The sequence below is a fragment of the Cololabis saira genome, chromosome 3 (assembly GCF_033807715.1).
Source record: "Cololabis saira isolate AMF1-May2022 chromosome 3, fColSai1.1, whole genome shotgun sequence".
NCBI lineage: Eukaryota > Metazoa > Chordata > Actinopteri > Beloniformes > Belonidae > Cololabis > Cololabis saira.
Window position 1 is genome coordinate 17523875 of NC_084589.1, and position 19700 is coordinate 17543574.

Below are 19700 nucleotides of genomic sequence, written 5' to 3' on the forward strand. Positions count from 1 at the left end.
TGTTGTCACTGAACTCCAAGGTAGATGTCAGCATGACATCTGACAGCTAAACCACTGGACACATAATCTCTGGTTAGATGTATCCTTGTTTCTGTTTTCTTTTGAGAGAAGTGGATATTAGATTCTACCTGCCAAAAAAGAGACAGATCCTCCAAGCAAAAAGGTGAAATAACTAGCGTCCAGGGTGGTATGCTACTTTCAAAGTGATGTCTTTTCCAAGGAGGTCTGAACACTGCAGCAGAACAATGCCATAATATCATTCTGCACAGCTTGCAAAAGCACGACTCCATGGCCAGAGAGTCAAAATGCTGCCTGCCTGCAGTCCAGATCCATCTTCTATTGAAAATGTTTGGCTCATCATTGGGACAATCAGATGACAACAATCACTGACTGCTGAGCAGCTGAAGTCTTGTAATCAAAAACAGACAAACACCTCACAGTAAAATGTTGTCTTTTTAGAATCATAAGTTACAAAAAAGATTATGAACTGCAATTAAAAAAGAAGGATGTGATTTATATTAGTTGTCCTATATTTTTGAATATGGTGCTGATAATCAAATTCATTTTTGTGTTTTCTACATGTAGTACAGTTGGTCTGTGAAGACACTGGAAAAATCATTTAGTTTGTACTTGTGTCTGTAAAATAATCAAAGACATTAACAAATTACTGAGTTAACTTTTTTGTTCATTTTAGAAAACTTGTGTTTGGGGTACAAACACTCGAGATTATCGCTGATGCATGACTTAGCCCGGCCCAGAGATCTAATTACAGACTGATGCCGACAGGAGTCACATGTCTTTTTGTTGAACTGTTTTGTGTCATTAATTTTTGTATTTTCCTGCCTTTTTCCATCAAATCATCTGCAAACAGAAAATGTCAGTAATTGCAGAAAAGTTTTTTAACACTGAACTAATACCTGAATAGTTTCAATTCAATGGTGCCTGTATTCACAAGAGACTTACAGGTATATAAAATCTCTTAACTAAAATAGATAAATTATAACCAACTAAAAAAAAAAAAAGTTGTTTTCTGATTACTTATGTCAAATAACCATTTCCCACCATGAGCACTGCATGAGACGCCACCTGTGTGGGTTTGGCTAATTTAGGGTATGTAAGGCAGCTTACACAAAAAGGCTGTAATCTGCAGCTATAAAACTACAACTAAAAAAAAATAAATAAGAAACTATACAAAAGTCTGACTCTGTTGATGTCATAAGTCACACAGAAGGGTTGTAAACTAAATCTTTAAACCAACAGCCTCTTAGTATGTTATTGTGTACCTCTCTTCGGTCAAGAGCTGCATACTCAGCTTCTATATCCTCCGCCTCAGGGGCCAGAGAGAAGACCATCTGCGACTCCAGGCGTAGGGCCAACTCCTTGTGGTGCTGCTTTTCTGCACAGTCACATGGAGTCTCGCGGTTTTCGTTCTCCGCAAACAGGTCCGCTTCTCTCTGCAGCAATAACTAAACAAGTGAAAACAAAAGGGAACATTTTTTCTTCAACAATCGCAATCATGGTGTATTCAAAAGCATGTGCTAGTATAAAAACAGTTACATCTAAATACAATGTCTTCGTAGTTTACATTTATCTCAATTCATTTTATTGTTGAACAATGCAAAGCTCTGTCATCTAATAAGTTAAAATATGAAATGTGTCTATTTTGGGAGAACAGTTTCAAACTCATTCATTCTACAGTTTTAAATAAGCAACAGGTTTTTTCCAGTGATATTGAAATTGCATATTTGCAAGGTACTGTTACATTACAGACCCGGGTCCCTGGTTTCAAAAGAAGCACACCCTGTGAATGAGGGGGCTCCAGTGTCTACTATAATCAGAGCAGTACATACATGGCTGAAAAGGGAGCGTTTGTACTGTATCTCTGTGTGACATTTTGACCAAAACATGTCAGGAGCAGGGGTGAATCAGTATAACGTATTTCGGTTTACCACTGTGGTGTAAAGCCACGGTGGTTACACCGTGAGATTTCCAAGCTCGCAGTGATAGTAATTAATTAATTATTTTGGTATGATGCGGCACTGCCAGCCCAACTCTACATCATAAATCCAACTGTAGCCAGTCTACGATGTTTCATTCACAGAACACTCTTGTTGTTGTTGTACATTGTCGTCATTCTCTGTGGGACGTCGTGGTCTTGCTGTCTACAGAAGATGCAGATCTACAAGACATCACTACGTTGCAACGCTTTGTTTGCTTGTAAATTAGTTGATTGTTTGGCACATGGCATAGACGTCATGCCAAAGCGCAACCCGAATTTGGCTAAAGAAAGGAAAAAAAAAGATTAAAGAAAGAAGGAGAAACATAGACTATAATAGATGAATACACGAACAGATGCATAATAGAGGCAGTATGACTATATAGATGTTCATATATATATATATGTGTGTGTGTGTGTTTGTGTGTCTGTGTCTGAGAAAAATAATACTTTATTGATACTCGTATTTTGACTCCCAACCAAGTAATGTTGTGGGTGTGTTGGTCTCACTTTGAGAAATTTACCTTGCACCTTTAGTAGTCAGATTAAGCTAACATAACTTTAACAAAATAATGAACCCACCTATCCATTATCACTTATACCCTAATTGATTCTCACTTCATCTGTCAATAAAATACTTGGAGGTGGGGGGGGTAAATAAAAACTGTCTTTCAGGAAAATCAGGATGCATCAGCTTGTTCGTCTTTTCTGTGGTTGTTGTGCTCAAGTTTGTTGCACTGACATCATGGTCTCCTGGTAGAACTGTACATTGTGACATCTACAGTATGTTAATGTGCTTTAAGAAAATTAGCGTGGGCCACAAAATGATTTTACCTCACTGAAACTGTCATAAAAAAGGTGAATGCGTGTAAAACCGCTCAACAGCAAAAGTTAAGTATGTGAAAGTATAAAACAAATGTAGCCCAACGTTCCCCATCTGCCTCAAGTCCACATTTATCACCAGTTCTCTGAATCCCTCTGCTAACGGAACTATTTCCACAGCCAGCTGAACTGCAAGTTGAAGTTGGTGACAAAAACTCAACTTAATATTAAAGATATATAGCTGTAATTTCATGTTATTGGAAAAAAAAATGATTAAAGCTGACCCATGAGGCGGATATATGAAACGTACTGCAATGTTCCACCCCAAACAAAGTAACAGCAAAACAGCTTTCCTTTAAAGATTTGAAGAACTCTGATCTATGTTTAGCAAAAGTAAATCTTTGTTTGGACAGAATGGATGTAATCCTTTACTAAAGTGTTTCTGAATTTTTAAGTACAAAGCTAATGAAGTCATAAGAGTTCATAAAAGCAAAAAAAAAAAATCATAATACTCCAAAGCATTTATAACTAGTTTTCACTGTGAAAAAATAAACAACGTGACCGCTGTGATTGTACATGGTGTTATGAGATACGGGGTGTAGAGTGGTCAGGTGCATACTGGAATTATTTCTGGACGTAGAATACCACCCATGAATTGATTTACATACTATGGATTACGTAATCTGGCAAGAGGAGTACTACTTGCTACTAATATACTGTGCGGTTTACAAAAAAAATATCTGTTAGCTCAGTGGGTTGAGCAGGTGCGTCATATATACATGTGCACTATTTACGCTTGTGGAAGCTCATTCAGGTCATGAAGTATCTGCACATAAATGCACAGTTCTTGTTCAACTTTTGATGTTGTACTGCTATGAGTTTGTTTGTTGTACTATCCACCCAGCTGCCTCTGTGGAACCAGTGCTACAGAGGCAAGACCAAACAAAAACGATAACATGTGTGCTCCAGTTATGTTGCAGCACCAGAATTTGGTGGCACTGATGGAGAACAACTTCCTGGTAGCTTGTATTTTGTACCTTTTATTCACTGCAGGAATTCTTTTGGGACACTTGACTGTTTTTGAAAAAAACTTTTATAAGTTTTCATATGTCTGAACACACATCTATTATATTAAGAAACTTGCATTGTAGTTGAAAGGGTGTTTCCCTATCCAGACAAGTTTACTCATCTGGAAAGTGACTGTACAATGACACAAAAAAAGGAACTGCAACTGTTGCTGTGCTATTTTTCCCTCATACTGGCTATTTTCTTTATTTAAAAGTTATACACTGTTGTGTATTATTTAAATAAATTACACAGTGCATTGAAATTTCCATATTTACACTTCTATAAGCTCATTCAAGTCATGAAATCCTCAAAGACTTTAATTAAGGCAACTGGACTTTCTTTTCCAGGGGCATTGATACGAGCATTCGAGGATTCAATACTAACAATTAGCTTTGCAGGAATAATTTAATTCATGAGATAAAAGTTATTAGATTTGCTGTGTACCAAGTTCATCGAGTGGACTACTCAATTTCTGTAATTGGAGTTTTATTGTTTTATTATCTCTCTTGACGTACGAATGAAACATAGTTATGCTCTATTCCGTAGAATGACATAAAAGACTGCTGAGAAATAAAAACAAATCTGCAGTCGGCTCCACTTTTATTCATTAACTTTATTATGTAATGCAACCTGACCGAATGATTAATAATTATCTGTTGTGCTGCACATATTCTAATTATTTTCCATGCAGAGCTTTGATTTGATTAATGTGAGCCTGCAAATTGCCGTTTCTCACCCTCTCATCATTGTGACATCTAACACGCGAACACACATCAGGAATTACTGTACACATATTAACCTCACCAGGTTCCATTTATGAAGCCTTTAAGCAGTACCCTAAAACTCCCCACTTAAAAATATGTTAGGGGAAGTATGGATAAAATTGCGATCTCACCTCAACACAGGTCTTCATGCCTGAGGCAGCAGCATAATGTAGGCAGGTGTTTTTTTTGTTGTCGGTGGCATTGATATCAGCCCTCTCGAACTCTCCACGGTCTAACTTTGCACCTGTCCACGACAGGACGAGTTTTAGGCATTCTCCTCGGCGGTGTTCGTCTTCATATGGCCGTGAGAGCCGCGGTTGCAGTGCCCCTTCAGATATCAGGATCCGGGTTCCCATGCAGAGAAGATGCAGAGATGTCTCATTGTGCACATTCCTCTTGTTAGGATTGCCATCTTTCTTGAGAAGAAAAGCCCTACAAGAATAAGTCAGAACAAGGACACAAATGTTATTGTTTTGGCTTTCTGAGACCATGCCAGAAGGCAGGTTAAATAATTTGCTTAGCTTTGCATTTTTTCCATTCTACTGTTTTAGCAAATCACTATTTAAGCTTATGAACGTCCACCTAGCACAGTTTTTACTTTATTAACTTTATAAATAACACAATCACCCTTTTACAATATATATTAGTAAGAGATATTAAAAAAGGTAGCAACATTTTCTGTTGAATTGTGTAAATTATAAGAAGTAGTGCAACTACAGAAATTTGAGAAATATGCTTGTCCTAATATCAAACCATTTCCATACTTAATTTTTTTTTTATAGCATTTTACACTTACTGTCATCTTACTACCCTAAAAAAATGTCAGCTAGGAATGTAAAAAAATACAGATATCCAATTTTTTGATACAAATGATTAGCTTTAACAGTGGAAAAAGAAAATGTAAATTTGAAGCCATTAGTTTTTAAGTTGGAAAGCTCATGGAAGCTCATTCTATTCCAACCCAGCATGTTGCATTCCTGAGAACAGATGGCTATGTGAGGGGACAGATGGGACAGGGATGTATAGACAAAACAGGACAAATATTCTCATGAAATACAGCAGTAGTTTACCAGTCCGAGGTCAAGTATAAGCCATATATTCCAATAACACCTGACACAAGGCTACAGGATTATCTACAATTTTCCCCCTTATTCACTCCACAAAAGTTAAAAGTACATAACGCACTTGCAAGTTGAATTTGTATATGAGCCATATCCTGACCTGAGTAGGCTTATCATGCCATGCCGGGCAGCATAGTGCAGTGGAGTGTTGTGCTGGTAGGACTCTCCATATGTGGAGTTGGGATCCAGAGCCTCCTTGAACTGCAGGTTGCTGTCGTAGAGTTGGCAGGCGAGCGGCTCGTCCCCGTTGACGAGAGCCTTGCGGAACTTGGTAGCCGTGTTCCCCATTTCTTCTCCTACTGCGGCTTCAAGCTTTGACTGATACACAAGCTTTTTAAGCCTTAGTCAAGCTGTTAAAGTCAAATAAGCCAGCATGGTGCATATCCTAGAAAAATGAAAGAAGAAAAAGAAGTGACAACAATGATTAAATCCTTAATGTTTGATTTTAAGTCCAATGAGGCCTTGTCAGGAAAGATACGGTCACAGGAATTCCATCGTCAAGGTTGTGCCGGCTTCTGTGCAACAAGCGCCTGTGTAAACACCACTAGTGCACTGTAAACACCTCCTTGTGTTTCTTTTATTATTTATTTATTTCGTCCCTCACCCTCCCCCCTTTTGAATAACTCAACATAGAGAGCACAAAGCTCACACAGAGAAAGAGCGAGACTTCCTCTGGCATCACCAGGAGCTTCCACCTTATTGTGCCAATTGCTGCCCAACCCACTGAAGCTGAGACTCATTACGGAGCAACATATCCTCAAATGGAGAATAACATGCAGGGAAACAGTGTTCCGCTCCCACCAGAGCACCATATGGTCAGAACTGTCGGGGCAATGGGCAGCTTTTTATGTCCTGGTCATGTGTAGCACAATTCACAGAACACCACACCATATTCTTCAGTATATGAATCACACTTGGTCATATTGAACCTTTCATTACCACAGAGTTTTACTCTGCTGTTGCTGACTGCTTATTTGTGACCTGACCAAGACAATATTTTTAGGCTGTATATAGTCACCTTGACTGTCCTGGGAGCTAGCACGTCTGAACATGTACAAATCCATGCTCTAATATGTACCTTCTTCTGAGCAAGGGTCAACATTTTTTCCTGATGGTCTGATCCTATTTGTCAGCCTGGAGAAAACTGGCAAGAAAGTCATGGAAATATGTTCTGATAGACTAAAATAAGGGCATGGGAGGGACTTTTGGCTTCAGGAATGCTCATATAAACACTGTCCAGTGTATTTATTTTCCTTGTGGGGATCTGAGCATACTGGAATTTAGGAACAAAACATTTTCGAGGTATGTTTGATTAAATTCACCAGTTGCAACAAAAATGCCATTCAGTTGTTCTTGTCATGCGGCTGCTGATGAGCCACCTTTTATCTGATTTCATGTTTATGCTTCGTGAATACAAACAAAGAAAATGCTTTGCCAATAAAAGTTTGGGTGTAACATACAAAATACCCAACTCTCTATGGATTAGGAAACAGGACAAAGAACAAAGTGAATTTGTCAAACAGTGTATTTGTTTCCCACAAAGTAAAGAGGACATGTCATACATTGATCTAAATTACATTACATTTTGTTACTATCAGAGAAAAATATGCAATTCACTACTATGTAAGAGGAGCATTGTATCATTACAAATGTCACAACTAAATACAAACATGCCAATATAGCTGTTTACTGAAGCATACTCTTAAATTAAATACTTACCTGCTGTACTCTACAGCCCTTACTTTTGAACAACTTGTGCTTATTATTTTACCTCTTTTCTTATCATTTTATTTGTTATTTACTGTTTAATTGTGTCTTGCCGCTTTTAATGTTGATGTAAAGAACTTTGAATTACCTCAATTGTGCTATACAAATAAACTTGCCCTGCCTTGCCTTAAAAAAATGGCCAAAAGCTTAGACTTTTTTGTTTTTAGTATTTACATAACACTGATGGGGTGGACATTAGCAAAACAGGGGCATAGTTTCGTATCATAATAACATTGATTGTTTAATAGTTGTTATTTTTCAACCTTTAACTGTATTACTACATAGACACCTATAAGATAGGATATAGTCTCCTGCCACATGTTTAATCGGAGCGTATTTACATTTAAATAAGAGTAATACATAGTTTGGGATAAGTTAAACGATCTGTGTCTTATGAAGACAGATGAGAATCACTTTTATTTGGAGAGGACTTGGAAACAGCAAACACTGAGCAAAGTTTTAGAGTATTATCTTCCAGACAGAAACTCTAGTCATTCAAGTGCAATAACCTGTTTTCTGAAAGCAAATACAGATTTTATGGTCAGCATTTTTGTAAATTGCTTTCCCTTCAAGTAATGGCTCACGTCACTCCACAAGTTGAGTTTAAAAGTGCAATAACCTTCTCCCTCTAAATACATCACTGGTATTTTTGTCTCTTTGCACATGTATATATTATTTGTTTCTCGGGTTTAGTATTTCTTTTGTACATTGCTCATTTTTTATAGTGCTCTTTTTAATTACTTTTTTGTATTACTTAGCTATTTATTGTTTTGTGGGTTTTTTTTTTAGGATATACTTTTTTTATACCTTTTTCATACTTTCGTGTATATTTTGTAAAAATTGTTGAGCGTGTGTATGTTTGCTGCTCTGGGGGATCAATAAACTTTATTCTATTCTAAAGCAGACCACTTCACAAGATCATTGTCCTAATATATAACTAATTACCTGAACAGAGTTAAGGACGCTCCTCCCATCCAGTCACAGCAACTATCTAGCAGCGCTTACGGTGATTTATGGTCCCGCGTTACACCGACGCAGAACCTACGGCGTATGTTCTGCGTCGATTTAACGCGGAACCATAAATCAGGCTTCAGACAACAGGGGGACTAAAACTGTGCCCGTGTGGCCACTTGTCAGTGAACTCTCCCGCAGGCCTGTCCTGGTGCTGTGTTGACCATCTCTACCGGCTCAGAGGGGGTTTGCATGGAGACCACGCAGGTCCCGCACCTGGCCGGGTCATTTATCCCCACACACGTCCACTAGTGACCCACTAGGCGGGTGTCAGCGAAACATGACTGTTGCCAGGGCTGGTGTTCATGAGAAACACACCGCTGCTGCTGCTGTGTGTTGTCAGCAGTGTGTTTATTCAGAAACACCAACACGGTGACGCCAGCAGCAGCCGCCGCGCGCTCTCGCGGCCGCGGGCACGCGCCGCTAGCCGCTGCTAGCCGCGCTGCTAGCCAGCTCGACGCCCCCCTGAAACAGTTGAGAAACTCCGCTAAAAACCCGGGAACAAATGTTCCGACTCACCACGATGGTACATGTCGCTCCCCTAGAGCTGCCCCCGTGGGTTGGTGGCCAGTTGCAGGTGCAGGAAGCGGAGGGTTGTGCGGTGAAGTGGAGTGATCATTGTGTGTCAACACTGCGCTCGCAGCGCTGCTGTTGACGCTGCGCCGGGTTGCCAGGTCTCCCAACAATACGCAAAACCGTGTGGAAAGAGGTTTTGTGAAAAGAAAAAAAAAAAACCTATGAGAAACTGAATCACTTTGGCTCAATAATGTACACATGTAGCACCGAGGTATTATTAAAAACAACAGTGGAACCCTGGGACATGTGCTCAACCTTACATTTTATACTTCATTCTAGTGATTATGCACGTTTTTGTTGGTCATATGTAATCACTAATAGCTATTTTACGTTGCAAATTGTCATTTTGAGGTGTTTTTAGATGTGGAATTATTATATCGTTGGGATACATCACTTTTTGACACTTTTTTTTCTTTAAATAAACAATGGTTAAAGCACATAATCAATAAAGTTATTTACTTTTCTTGGATTGAACATGCAGCAACCAAATGGGCAGTCTTGTTTCTCTTGTATTTTGTTGTTGTAAGGTAGGCTGTAGCCTATGTATTTTTCCTTAATATTTATCCCATCAGAATTGCGTACATACTGTATGGTGATAGAGCATATACATTGATCATAGTAGATAGTAGTTTTATAGCCTACTTACTTCCACGTTTCTTTAAAAAAAAAAGTTCACACTCTTAACTTCATGGTTTGATGATGTAACATTTTGCTAAAATTGAGATTGCACTCAAGTTCAGTTGGACTCAGTTTACATCATAAACCAGAGCCACGTGGTTTAGCATAACCCCTTAGTGTCGTACCTAAATATGGCCACTAGATGGAGGCAACGTCCACCTAAAAAAAGAATGCTTTCTCCCGTATCTGATGTGCATTATGAGTGTAGAGTCGAAATCTAACTATCCATCCACCACCCATCCATCAAATAAAATGCTATATAAAATGCTATATCAATATAGAATGTTGTTTGTTTGTTCAATAATTCATAAGTACATCAGAAAGAATGACAAGATGTGCAATTTAAGTGTTCCCTTGATTTTTTTAGCAGTATGAAGAGGGAAAGAGAAAGAGGAGAGAACGTACACAACACCCCAAAGCCTAAAGCCTAAATGATTGTCCATTTAAACAGGAACAAAATCGTCTCAGTGTAACTTAGAAATTGAAATATCTAATAGAACATATGGCTTTTATTATCAAATATCTGAGCTTTGCAATGAAGTTAAATACAGCATAATGTTTCTCAGCAATAAGAGCGTACACACATGAATAGGCCTTCAATAAATAATCTGTATACACATTATCTGAATATAAAGGTAGATGAATACATGTATGCAAGAATAAAACGCACATCAACTGTTTTTTTAATATAAAATGAAGGCACCTTAAACAAATGCTATAGCACAAAATTACAAATACAGGTGCTTATATGTAAAAAATATAAAGTCCAAAAATCAGACAAATCAAGTCTACAGTACATCTGAATGCTTTTTGTGACATAATTTGAATTTTGATGTAATAATTTTTTGTGCGCCTTTGTTGCCATGAAAGATAAAAACAGTTTACAAAGACACCCTAATTATCACTGCCAAAGCAAAATGAATGGTTAACAAAATAGTACAGCAGACGGCAGATGAAGACCAAACAAAATGGGACACAGTCTCACAAGCAAAAAGTCAGGGGTTTGTGTAAAAGGAGTAGTACGCCGCCATGCCTTTGGACGAGTGGGCTTCTTTACTGTAGGAGCCATTGGAGGCGGCCGAGGCTAAGTCCTCGTACTTGGCAGGTGAGTCCTCTGTGCTTGTACCATTTAGAGACAAACGCCTCCGTTTGCAGGCCATGGAGTATGAATCAGTCTTGTCCGGGGAGAGAATTGACGACTGGTTCTCATTCCAGGAGCTGATCAGACCGTCACCGCCATTTACCTCCTCCTCTATCTGCGGTTTGAGTTTGTCCGAGTCCTCAGCAAAAGCGGTAGTAGAGCTGGGCCTGGGAGACCACGGCAGACTTGCATTGACCTTTCTTTGGTAAGTTGCTCTGGACCCCCACCCTGCAGAAATGGTGGTGAAAGGAGAGTCTGGGTAGTAGCTGAGAGCATGAGAGGTTTGCATGGACAGCGATTTGATACCATACGGAAGGAGGGAGCTTGAATATTCCCCCTCGTAGGGTGTCAGATCCAGCTTGTTGCCGGTGTCATTTCCCCCCTGTTGCATAGAGGCGACAAACCACCTCTGTGACGCCCCGTCTTCTAACTGAGGAGAAAGAAGGCTGTTGGTCTGGGGTACCGCTCTCTCACTATTGTAGAAGCGACTCTGGGGAAGATTGTTGACAAACTGGTCCTGGAAGAGGGGCTGCATCGTGTAGCGGGTGCCAGGGACGATCTGGTGGGAACGGGGCGAGTCGTTTGGAGACGGTGTGAGGCGGTCGTTCTCTGGAGCTGTATACATCCTTTAAAAAATAAAATAAAATAAGCATGCAACATCTTGAAATTTATTCTTTCACTTTGAGCTGGCCACAGCAGAATCTCGTGTATTCTTGTATTTGGAAAAATTTAAGTCCATTTTACATGCATGGAAAGGACTATAATGTAAAATACTCACGAATCATAGTTGTCTCTGAATCCTTTGGCAAATGGGTTGTGATCAATTTTCAACTGCGTGATCTGAAAGAGGGAAAATGGAATATATACTTTCATGAGAAAAGAGAACAAATTAATATACCTGCATCACAAGTGAATTCATCATAGAAAAGATCAGAAGCAGAAGGTGTTTGGTTAGTGAGGGGGGCAATTTTTAGCCTAGTTATAGAGCATACGTGTTGTTCTGACCAATGTTGTTCTGACAAATACAATATGAAAAACAATGTGACGGAAGCTGGATGGGCTCCACCCTTACATCAGTGTTCTGGTAAGCAGTGACTGCTATGAACTGGGTCTCTGGAAAAGTGAAACACTGGCTCTTCACGTCACTGTTGGCGTCCTCTACCCCGTCCTCCGTCACCTCCACGATGTGCAGCCGAGGTTGGTACTTATGCAGCGATTGCAGAACGGTCATCTATTGAACCCAAGACAAAAAAAATAATAAAGATCATGAATTATATTTGTTGAAATAAAAAGAAGTCATGCGTGATATAATCTCCCAATTTTCTGCATAAGCTGAATTTTTACAAAACTGTTTCTTCAAGTGGTTTGTCAGCACACTGTTTCTCAAATGTTGTGTCTTACGTTTAGCGCTGCACATGATGTTATCAGATTGAGGCGTTTTCTTTTAACAAAACTGAAGCTGTTTTTAGTTTTTTAGTTGTTTTTTTCATGCAAATTCATACAAATGTAAAAATGCTTATGTATTTAAATCCAACAGACATTCAATCCTGAAGTAGGCATGCAGACATAATATTTTACGATATGATATATTATAAATAAACATAATAATACAAAATAATGATTTAAACTAGATCAATTCATTTGAAATTACAAAAACATCTTAACACAACCAATATGATTCCTGGGTGACATTTAAAGACATATATGTATTTGTTTAAATTTATCACCTGGGCTGTGCTGTGGCTGGTTCCTTTGTTGTTGGTGAGTTTTAGCTTGCTGAAGGAGATTTCTTGTCTCATCCAGTGGGCCCCTGTGTTCGGGGATTCCGGGTGGATGTAGACTTTGTTCCCTGAAATACACAAATGCATTGAACATCAAACCACAAGAGCCAAGCCGAAGTAGACCGTCTGCTGGGCTATTCATTCACATAAATGGGCTTTAATTGCAGATAAAAGGCCGTTTCAAAGACGAGGGTACTTGTGTAGCACTTTGTTTAGAGATGTTAAAACATTTCCTGTCCAACACATATCTGTAGTGACTGCAAAAGGCAAGTTTCTATTCTATTCTATTTTTTCTTTGAATGAAGGCGAAGCCAATATTACATGCGTGAAATGTTAAGAATGTGAATAAATCATTGAATTAAATTAAATGAACCTTTGACCTGGTTCAGTACCTTGGCTGCTGTTGTCCGCTTTCCCACAGGTGACCCATTTGCCACCCTGAAATCTCCAGTGGTTTGGATCTGCCAGCACCACCTCCACAAACACGTTATAGTGCGAGGTCACGTTCAGACCGGTGATGTTAAAACTGAGGAAAGGAAACATGCGCCTGCAAACACAAAGTCAAATCAACATTTAACTGTAGGCTTAAATCACACGGGAACTCGAGTTCGGTGGTATACGGCAAAACCTCCAGACACAGAGACAGTTTCTTCCCCCAAGCTGATGAACTCTCATGAACTCTCAACACTCATAGAGTCTCAGAGTAATAAATCACTGTGCAATAATAATAGTTAGTTAGTTAGTTAGTTAGTTTATTTGTCCACAAGTGGAGATTTGTCTTTTGTCTCATAATAGAAAAACAACAGTAACATGACACAGCAACAAACACTTAACATTTACACGCAAAACATCTTAGTGGCAAAAAAGGAGGAACAACAAGGGCATGTACATAAAAGACAAGTCTACCGAGACGTACCCTCATTCAGAGCCTTAATGGCGTTGGGAATTAATGAGTTTTTAAATATGTTACGGTTAGCCTTTGGTACACTGTACCGTCTACCTGAGGGAAGTAATTTAAACTTGCTGCAGAGTGGGTGAGGAGGATCATTTGCTATCCTGGCAGCTTTTTTCCCAATCACTTCCTTATAAATACCACCAATTCTAAATACCAATTCTCTGTGTCTTCCCTATTATTTTTTAGGCTAGATTCACTATTATTTGTAGTTTGCATCTATTTTTTGTGTTAATAATAACCACAATCATATGCTGTAACAATGCACCTTTCAATAACCATGTCTACCTCGTACTGCTGCACCTTTCACTTTTTTTTTTAATTGTATATATGTTAATAAGAGCTGTCATTTGTCTATTTACTGTACAGTGAGCGAAAATAAATTCCCAGTCTTGTTTGACCTGACTTGGCCAATAAACCTGATTGTGATTCTGGTGTTTTTCTCCTCACCTGCCCTGCTTGGTGATGATCATCTCAGTCTGGTGCCGGTGGAACTTGAGCCAGAGCGGGCTGTTGCAGAGGAACACCTGTGCGCGGGCCCCGGGGCCCATGCTGCTGAGCGCGGGCCCGGCGCCCGGGTAAGGGTGGTGGTAGATGCAGCTCTGTCCGAGCTGGTAGGGCGGGCTGAAGTGTCCGCGGCCGGCGGCCGCCGCGGGGAACCCCGCCGGGGGCAGCATGGAGCTCAGCTGCAGCGGAGAGGGATACCTGCCCGCGGAGGACGGGGCGTACACCGTCCCGCCGGGGGTGTACGGCATGAAGGAGCAGTGGCTGGCCGCCTCTGGGCTCTGCTTGGAGCCGGGGGGCGGCAGGTAGCGGTCGGGGTTCAGCCCGGGCTCCGCGTACCGGCCGCCCGCCGCCGGCTCCTCCGCGGCCGCCGCTGCCGGAGACTTGCGCCGCAGCTCTGCTGCGTCCTTGGAGTAAGAGCTGCTCTCTCCTTCCCCGCCGAGCATGGTTTAACTTCTGTCGTCTTCTTACACGAGTTTAAGGTTTTTCAGGTCCTTGTCAGGGATGTTCCTTCCCCCTCATTAAAATATTGGCCTTTGATTTAAACCTCCTCTCCAACTTCCCAGCTTCATGGAGACAAAGACATAAATAAAAGGTGATCAGGGCGCAATAATGTCCTTTAAAAGGCCTATCAGCTCCCAACAAATTCACACATTTCACACATTTACAGGCCTGCAATGAGATGGCTGGTTTTCTCATCGAACATGTTTGTAATGACAAACTTAAATGAATCAAAGTTTCTTAAATAAAGCGGATAAATGAAAGCAAGTTCTATTTGCAAAATGTGTGCATCTACTTTTCTTTTTTATTATTTTAAATCCATGATCAGTTAAAATGGCTAATGAAAAATGTCCTTTAATATCTGATTTTAATATTTAAATTCACAATTGGGGATTATTCAAGAATGAAACCGAATAACTCAGAGATTATCATCACCGGTGCACGTGAACTATAGCCTAATTTCTGTTCTACAAATGATAAAAAAATTATGGTAAATTAAAAAAAAATAAATGAAACAAACAACCACATTTGTTTGTGATGTGGTGCCTTCAAGGCTTGGTTTATTTGGATGATATCAGAGAGAGTCGCTTTAAGGTAATCGAGCCGATTTCTTGTAAATCATATGACAAAGGTGAAATGGGATGCACAGATTTTTGGAGGTTGAGTGTTGAGTAAATCTACAACTGAAAACTCGCCCACGGTTCAAGAAACTCGTGGCACGTTTCACTTGCATATAATAAATAGCAAAATTTGTTTCGACAAAAACAAAAATAATTAAAAAAAGACCTTTCATTTCTTTTTGCAATTAAATCTCTGTCTCGAAAAATATCAATTCAATTTGTTCGCAGGATATACTTTTTTGAAATTAGTAATATTTATTGTATAAAATACAAGGGAATCGTGAAGAAATGCGCTGACTTATTTGCAAATAGATAATCCTATCATTATACAGAGTTAATGAATTTGTAGTCATTGGATTTTGATGGGGGTCTTGTGTCCCACCGGGACAGGCGAAATGGAAAGAAGATTATTTTTCCGTTTGAAGAAGCCCGTGATGTTTCATGGATCAGACAGTTTGATGAGAAATGAAAGCAACCAAAAATATTTTAAAAAGTCTGTAAAAAGAGGAACAAAAACAGCCTACTTTTTTGTATTTGCTGCATACGGCCTAAACCCTTAAGAATAATTTTACTATCAGTAATGTTATAAGCATGTTATTTTTATTTAGTACTTCTATTTTGCATTTATCCTTTTTTTTTATTCATTAGTTTTTTGTTAAATATGTGAAAGAGCATGAACTTACCAGGTGAATGTTCCCACTGGTTCCGTTTGAAAATCGGATTCAAGACGTAAGTAAGAAAGTAGGTATAAAGAATGTAAATCTCAGACAACTTCAAGCTGCGAAACTGAGCCCATACCTGCCAGTGACATCACTGTGTTTTCGGGAGAGAGCGGACTGATATAATATGGCTTTTTAGTAAAAACCCGAGCCATGTGGAGGCGGGCTCATCACACAGCAGAGACGCAGTCCCTCCTTGTGGCCATGATGCATCCTTTTAACAGGTCTGATCACCAGGGGAGGGGCAGGGTGATCCTCACTACCACAGCCTCGCTGTGTGATACAGGCTGAGCCATCTCATCACACCTCAGTCCTGTAGGCTGAAGCAGGATTTATGGTTCAGCGTTAAATCGACGCAGACCTACGCCGTAGGGTACGTCGTATATCCGCGTACCCTACGCCGTAGGCTCTGCGTCGATTTAACGCGGAACCATAAATCAGCCTCCCATCAGGGCTTATGTGTGTCTGCAGGGGTCATTGCTGATGAAGTTCCCGGTGACCTTAATGAGATCATGTGATTTTAAATCTTTTGTTAAAACTTCTTATCTTGAAGCACGCCTTCCTGTTTCAAAACCGTCAAGATCCCTGAGACTATAATTTATTACCTTGAATGCAAAGATAAAATCAGAAGTATATATGCATGTTTTCAACAGTTTGATAGTAGTACATTTCTATTTTAAATGTTGATCTATGTCAAAAGGCACAGGGTTGGACCTTGGACCTTGGAGTGTGATCAGAGAATGAGTTTCTTTCTTTGAACGGCTGCACGGGGTGAAACCTGGCACGAAGCACGGCTCTGTCTTTGTTATGCTGATCAAAGTTGTGCATAGATGAATCAGTCTGAGCTTTCTTATCAGCTCAAATGGGGCTGAAGATTGAGACATCTCGAATAGAAGAGCACGAAAAAAGGTTCATCCAAATGAGGATCCCCCTGTCACTCTGGGATTTAGCCAAAGAAAGAAAACACTGTTTTGATTGAAATATGTGTTTCTGTCCTGTAAAACTACAGTTGTATTTCAGACGTTTGCATCAACTTCATCATTTTAATGCTTGAATTCCCACACAGTGGTATTTTTTTGGACTTTGTCCTGTCAGATTGTCAAAAAATAAAAGAACTGGATCACTGTGAGTCCTGAAGGAGCTATGTTGTTGTTTCCTCTGACAATTTTCTACTTTTTCACTTCAAAGAAACCAAAGTCAGACTCTCGAGTTATAGTTCATTGCCGTGTTAATGGTACGCTTTTCAACAGCTTAAATGCTGACTCTCTCAACAGCAAACGATCCTCAGCTGCTGCTGTTTACTCTGGGAAGCGTTTCCATGATAAAGACGGTGAGGGGATTAGTGAAGTAAGTCGCCACCTCTGAAATAAACACACCGCACATCAAACGAGACAAATCAAAACTATTTGAAGAGCAAACAGTCTATACCTAATACACTTCTCCTGATAGCCCCGAAAAAGCCAACGAGCTGCTTGATTGTTTCAGGAACTAGAGAAATCAGGTTAGAACTCACAGAACTTGGTATGGGGCATGGGGAAATTTGCCTTGTACTGAGAGTATTTTCCACTGCCGGCTTTTTATTCTCTGTTTGCCAACAATACAGCAGAGCTGCTGCCTTTCTTTTTCATACATCCCCAGGATCTAATTCAGTTTTTGGTTTAGATTTGTATTGCACTGAAACTGAATTTCATCAAACTCTTCCACTCTTACTTTCTCTTTCTTTATTTAGCAAACTATTTATCTGACACAGAAGGGCATGCTTTGATGGTAAAATGAGTCAGAGGTAAGAACATAACTGGCACATCCTCCACCCCCTTACCCACAAGTCTCTTTAACCCTCAACTCAGAACTTTAGTTCCTTCTGCATTCTGGTTTTTAATACTCAGAACTACTACTCTATCATAAATGTATAAGTACAGAATGATTACATGAGTGTGGAGCCAGTCATTTGAGTGGAGCCTTGAAAGCAGAATTTTTAAAGGCCTTTTAAAGAGTATATTTACAGGATGTTTTGGCTCGTTTGACATAGGGTTGTGTGGAGGACTAATGCGTGTCTCACCTGCAGTAGACAAAGCTATGACTTCGGAGATTCAGCAAAGAATTCTGATGGCAAGTTTGACTAATGGCCACTCGGAACGAAAGCTTTCATACGAGAGGATTTTCATCAAATGAAGCTGAATTATATACCTACTCCAAGTCACTTTTGCTGCAGACCGTTATTTACTGTCACTGTGTCTTTCTTACTGCAGAACAGTTTTGTTACAAACAAGTAATGCAATTTAAAAATAAATGATCAATGAGGTCAGAATTGTTTATATCTGTTGTGAAAATGTCTTAGGCACCCCTAGTTTTGTTTATCAAAGTTTTAATATGGCATCCATGTTTATATGCATCACCCAAAAGTAGTTATTTGCAATCAAATAATGTTACTCCGCCAAGCGCTGTTTGGCTATAGCGTGTTTATTGGGCAGGCAGTGTTGTATTACATTGAATGAACTCAATGAATAGCTTCCTCTAGCTGTGCCTGCTTTTTGACACATCTAAAGGGCCATTTCTGACATCTTGCCATCCTGCCTCTCACCTCCCCCCGCCGCGCTCCTCCCAGGCAGGAGGACAAAGCTGGTGACCTGGCCATCGCGGGCCTGCCCTCGGCCACCGCCACCCCACTGGAAACAGAAGGTCTGTTGACCTGAAGCCACGCCAGGAACTCATGCTCGACGCAGATAGTGATGTCACGACAGACACATTCTCAGAGGGGAGACGCCATTGGCTTGGAGGCTCCGCTTTTCTTGCTTCGCAGAATATTCCCTGTCAGCAACTTGCAGAGCTGTAAACCAGATTAATTATCACTTTAATAGAGCGAGAGCCAAGTTTTCTGCTGTCCATAGCCGATCAGCTGTCTACTCAGATCATCCCTATATATGTGATGTGACATATGTGATGTCATTTACACAGTAGTCTCATTAAAAAAAAAACAGACTAATTAGAATTTTTGTCACCTTCATTGAAAAAAACCTACTTTTTACATGTTTTTGTTAATTAGATCCCACTGAATAAAAACATATCTCATTCACTTCTGTTCTTCTTTTCAGAAACCAAATTTGCCCTCCAGATGCACTTGGAAACTCACAAATGTCAGATTGCCACCATCTTTCCTGGCACAAATATGACCACATTCAAACAGCAGATGACGCTGAGACACGTGTAATGATGTAAGAGGTAAACAAAAGTTCAAAAAGGCATAATTCACACAACGTTGCACCAACTGAATAAAAGCTTGTGAAAATTTCTCCCGTCATACTCAGCTACAAAAATGAGTAATCGAGCAGTTTTGTTATAGTACAGGGTCTCCAAAGACACAGGTGAAAGGGCCCTTAACGACCCCCATCCCCGTCTCCCCCCTTTGATTACATTTATGGTTTGGTCCTAGATCCTGTTAAGAGTAGCAGCAGGAACGGACCGTCACATTTGGTGCTCAGCGTGGGGGCAGTTGGTGAACTGTCATGTTCCAGCTATCCCATGGAGATACACTTCTGCCTCTCTGTGAAGACTGGGTGTTTTCTCATTTGCATTTGCTAATGAGATCCTGTTTGCATGACTCTATATTGGAAGGGTACCTCTCAGAATATCTCTTTCCAAATACAGGATGAAGTCCTGTTTATTTAACCCCAATTCTTTA

The 19700-nt window shown here is 40.0% G+C and overlaps 2 protein-coding genes across 2 annotated transcripts in view; both read right to left on the reverse strand.

Moving 5' to 3' along the window:
• Positions 1 to 9196, reverse strand: part of LOC133426461 (ankyrin repeat and IBR domain-containing protein 1-like) — a 37059-nt gene extending 27863 nt beyond the window's left edge. The window contains exons 1-4 of the mRNA XM_061716382.1: positions 9069 to 9196; positions 5872 to 6156; positions 4782 to 5082; positions 1284 to 1466 (exon numbers count right to left, since the gene is read on the reverse strand). Coding sequence (XP_061572366.1) covers positions 1284 to 1466; positions 4782 to 5082; positions 5872 to 6059 — 672 coding nt within the window. The 5' untranslated portion in view covers positions 6060 to 6156; positions 9069 to 9196. The remainder of the gene's footprint in view (positions 1 to 1283; positions 1467 to 4781; positions 5083 to 5871; positions 6157 to 9068) is intronic.
• A 1341-nt stretch (positions 9197 to 10537) lies between these two features.
• Positions 10538 to 14733, reverse strand: LOC133440924 (eomesodermin-like). The gene is made up of 6 exons (XM_061718269.1): positions 14128 to 14733; positions 13118 to 13272; positions 12672 to 12793; positions 12017 to 12175; positions 11723 to 11784; positions 10538 to 11570 (listed from the first exon to the last, which is right to left on the reverse strand). Exons 1-6 carry the CDS (start codon positions 14625 to 14627, stop codon positions 10799 to 10801), a joined length of 1770 nt encoding a protein of 589 aa, XP_061574253.1. The 5' UTR covers positions 14628 to 14733; the 3' UTR covers positions 10538 to 10798.
• Between the last annotated feature and the right edge of the window lie 4967 nt (positions 14734 to 19700).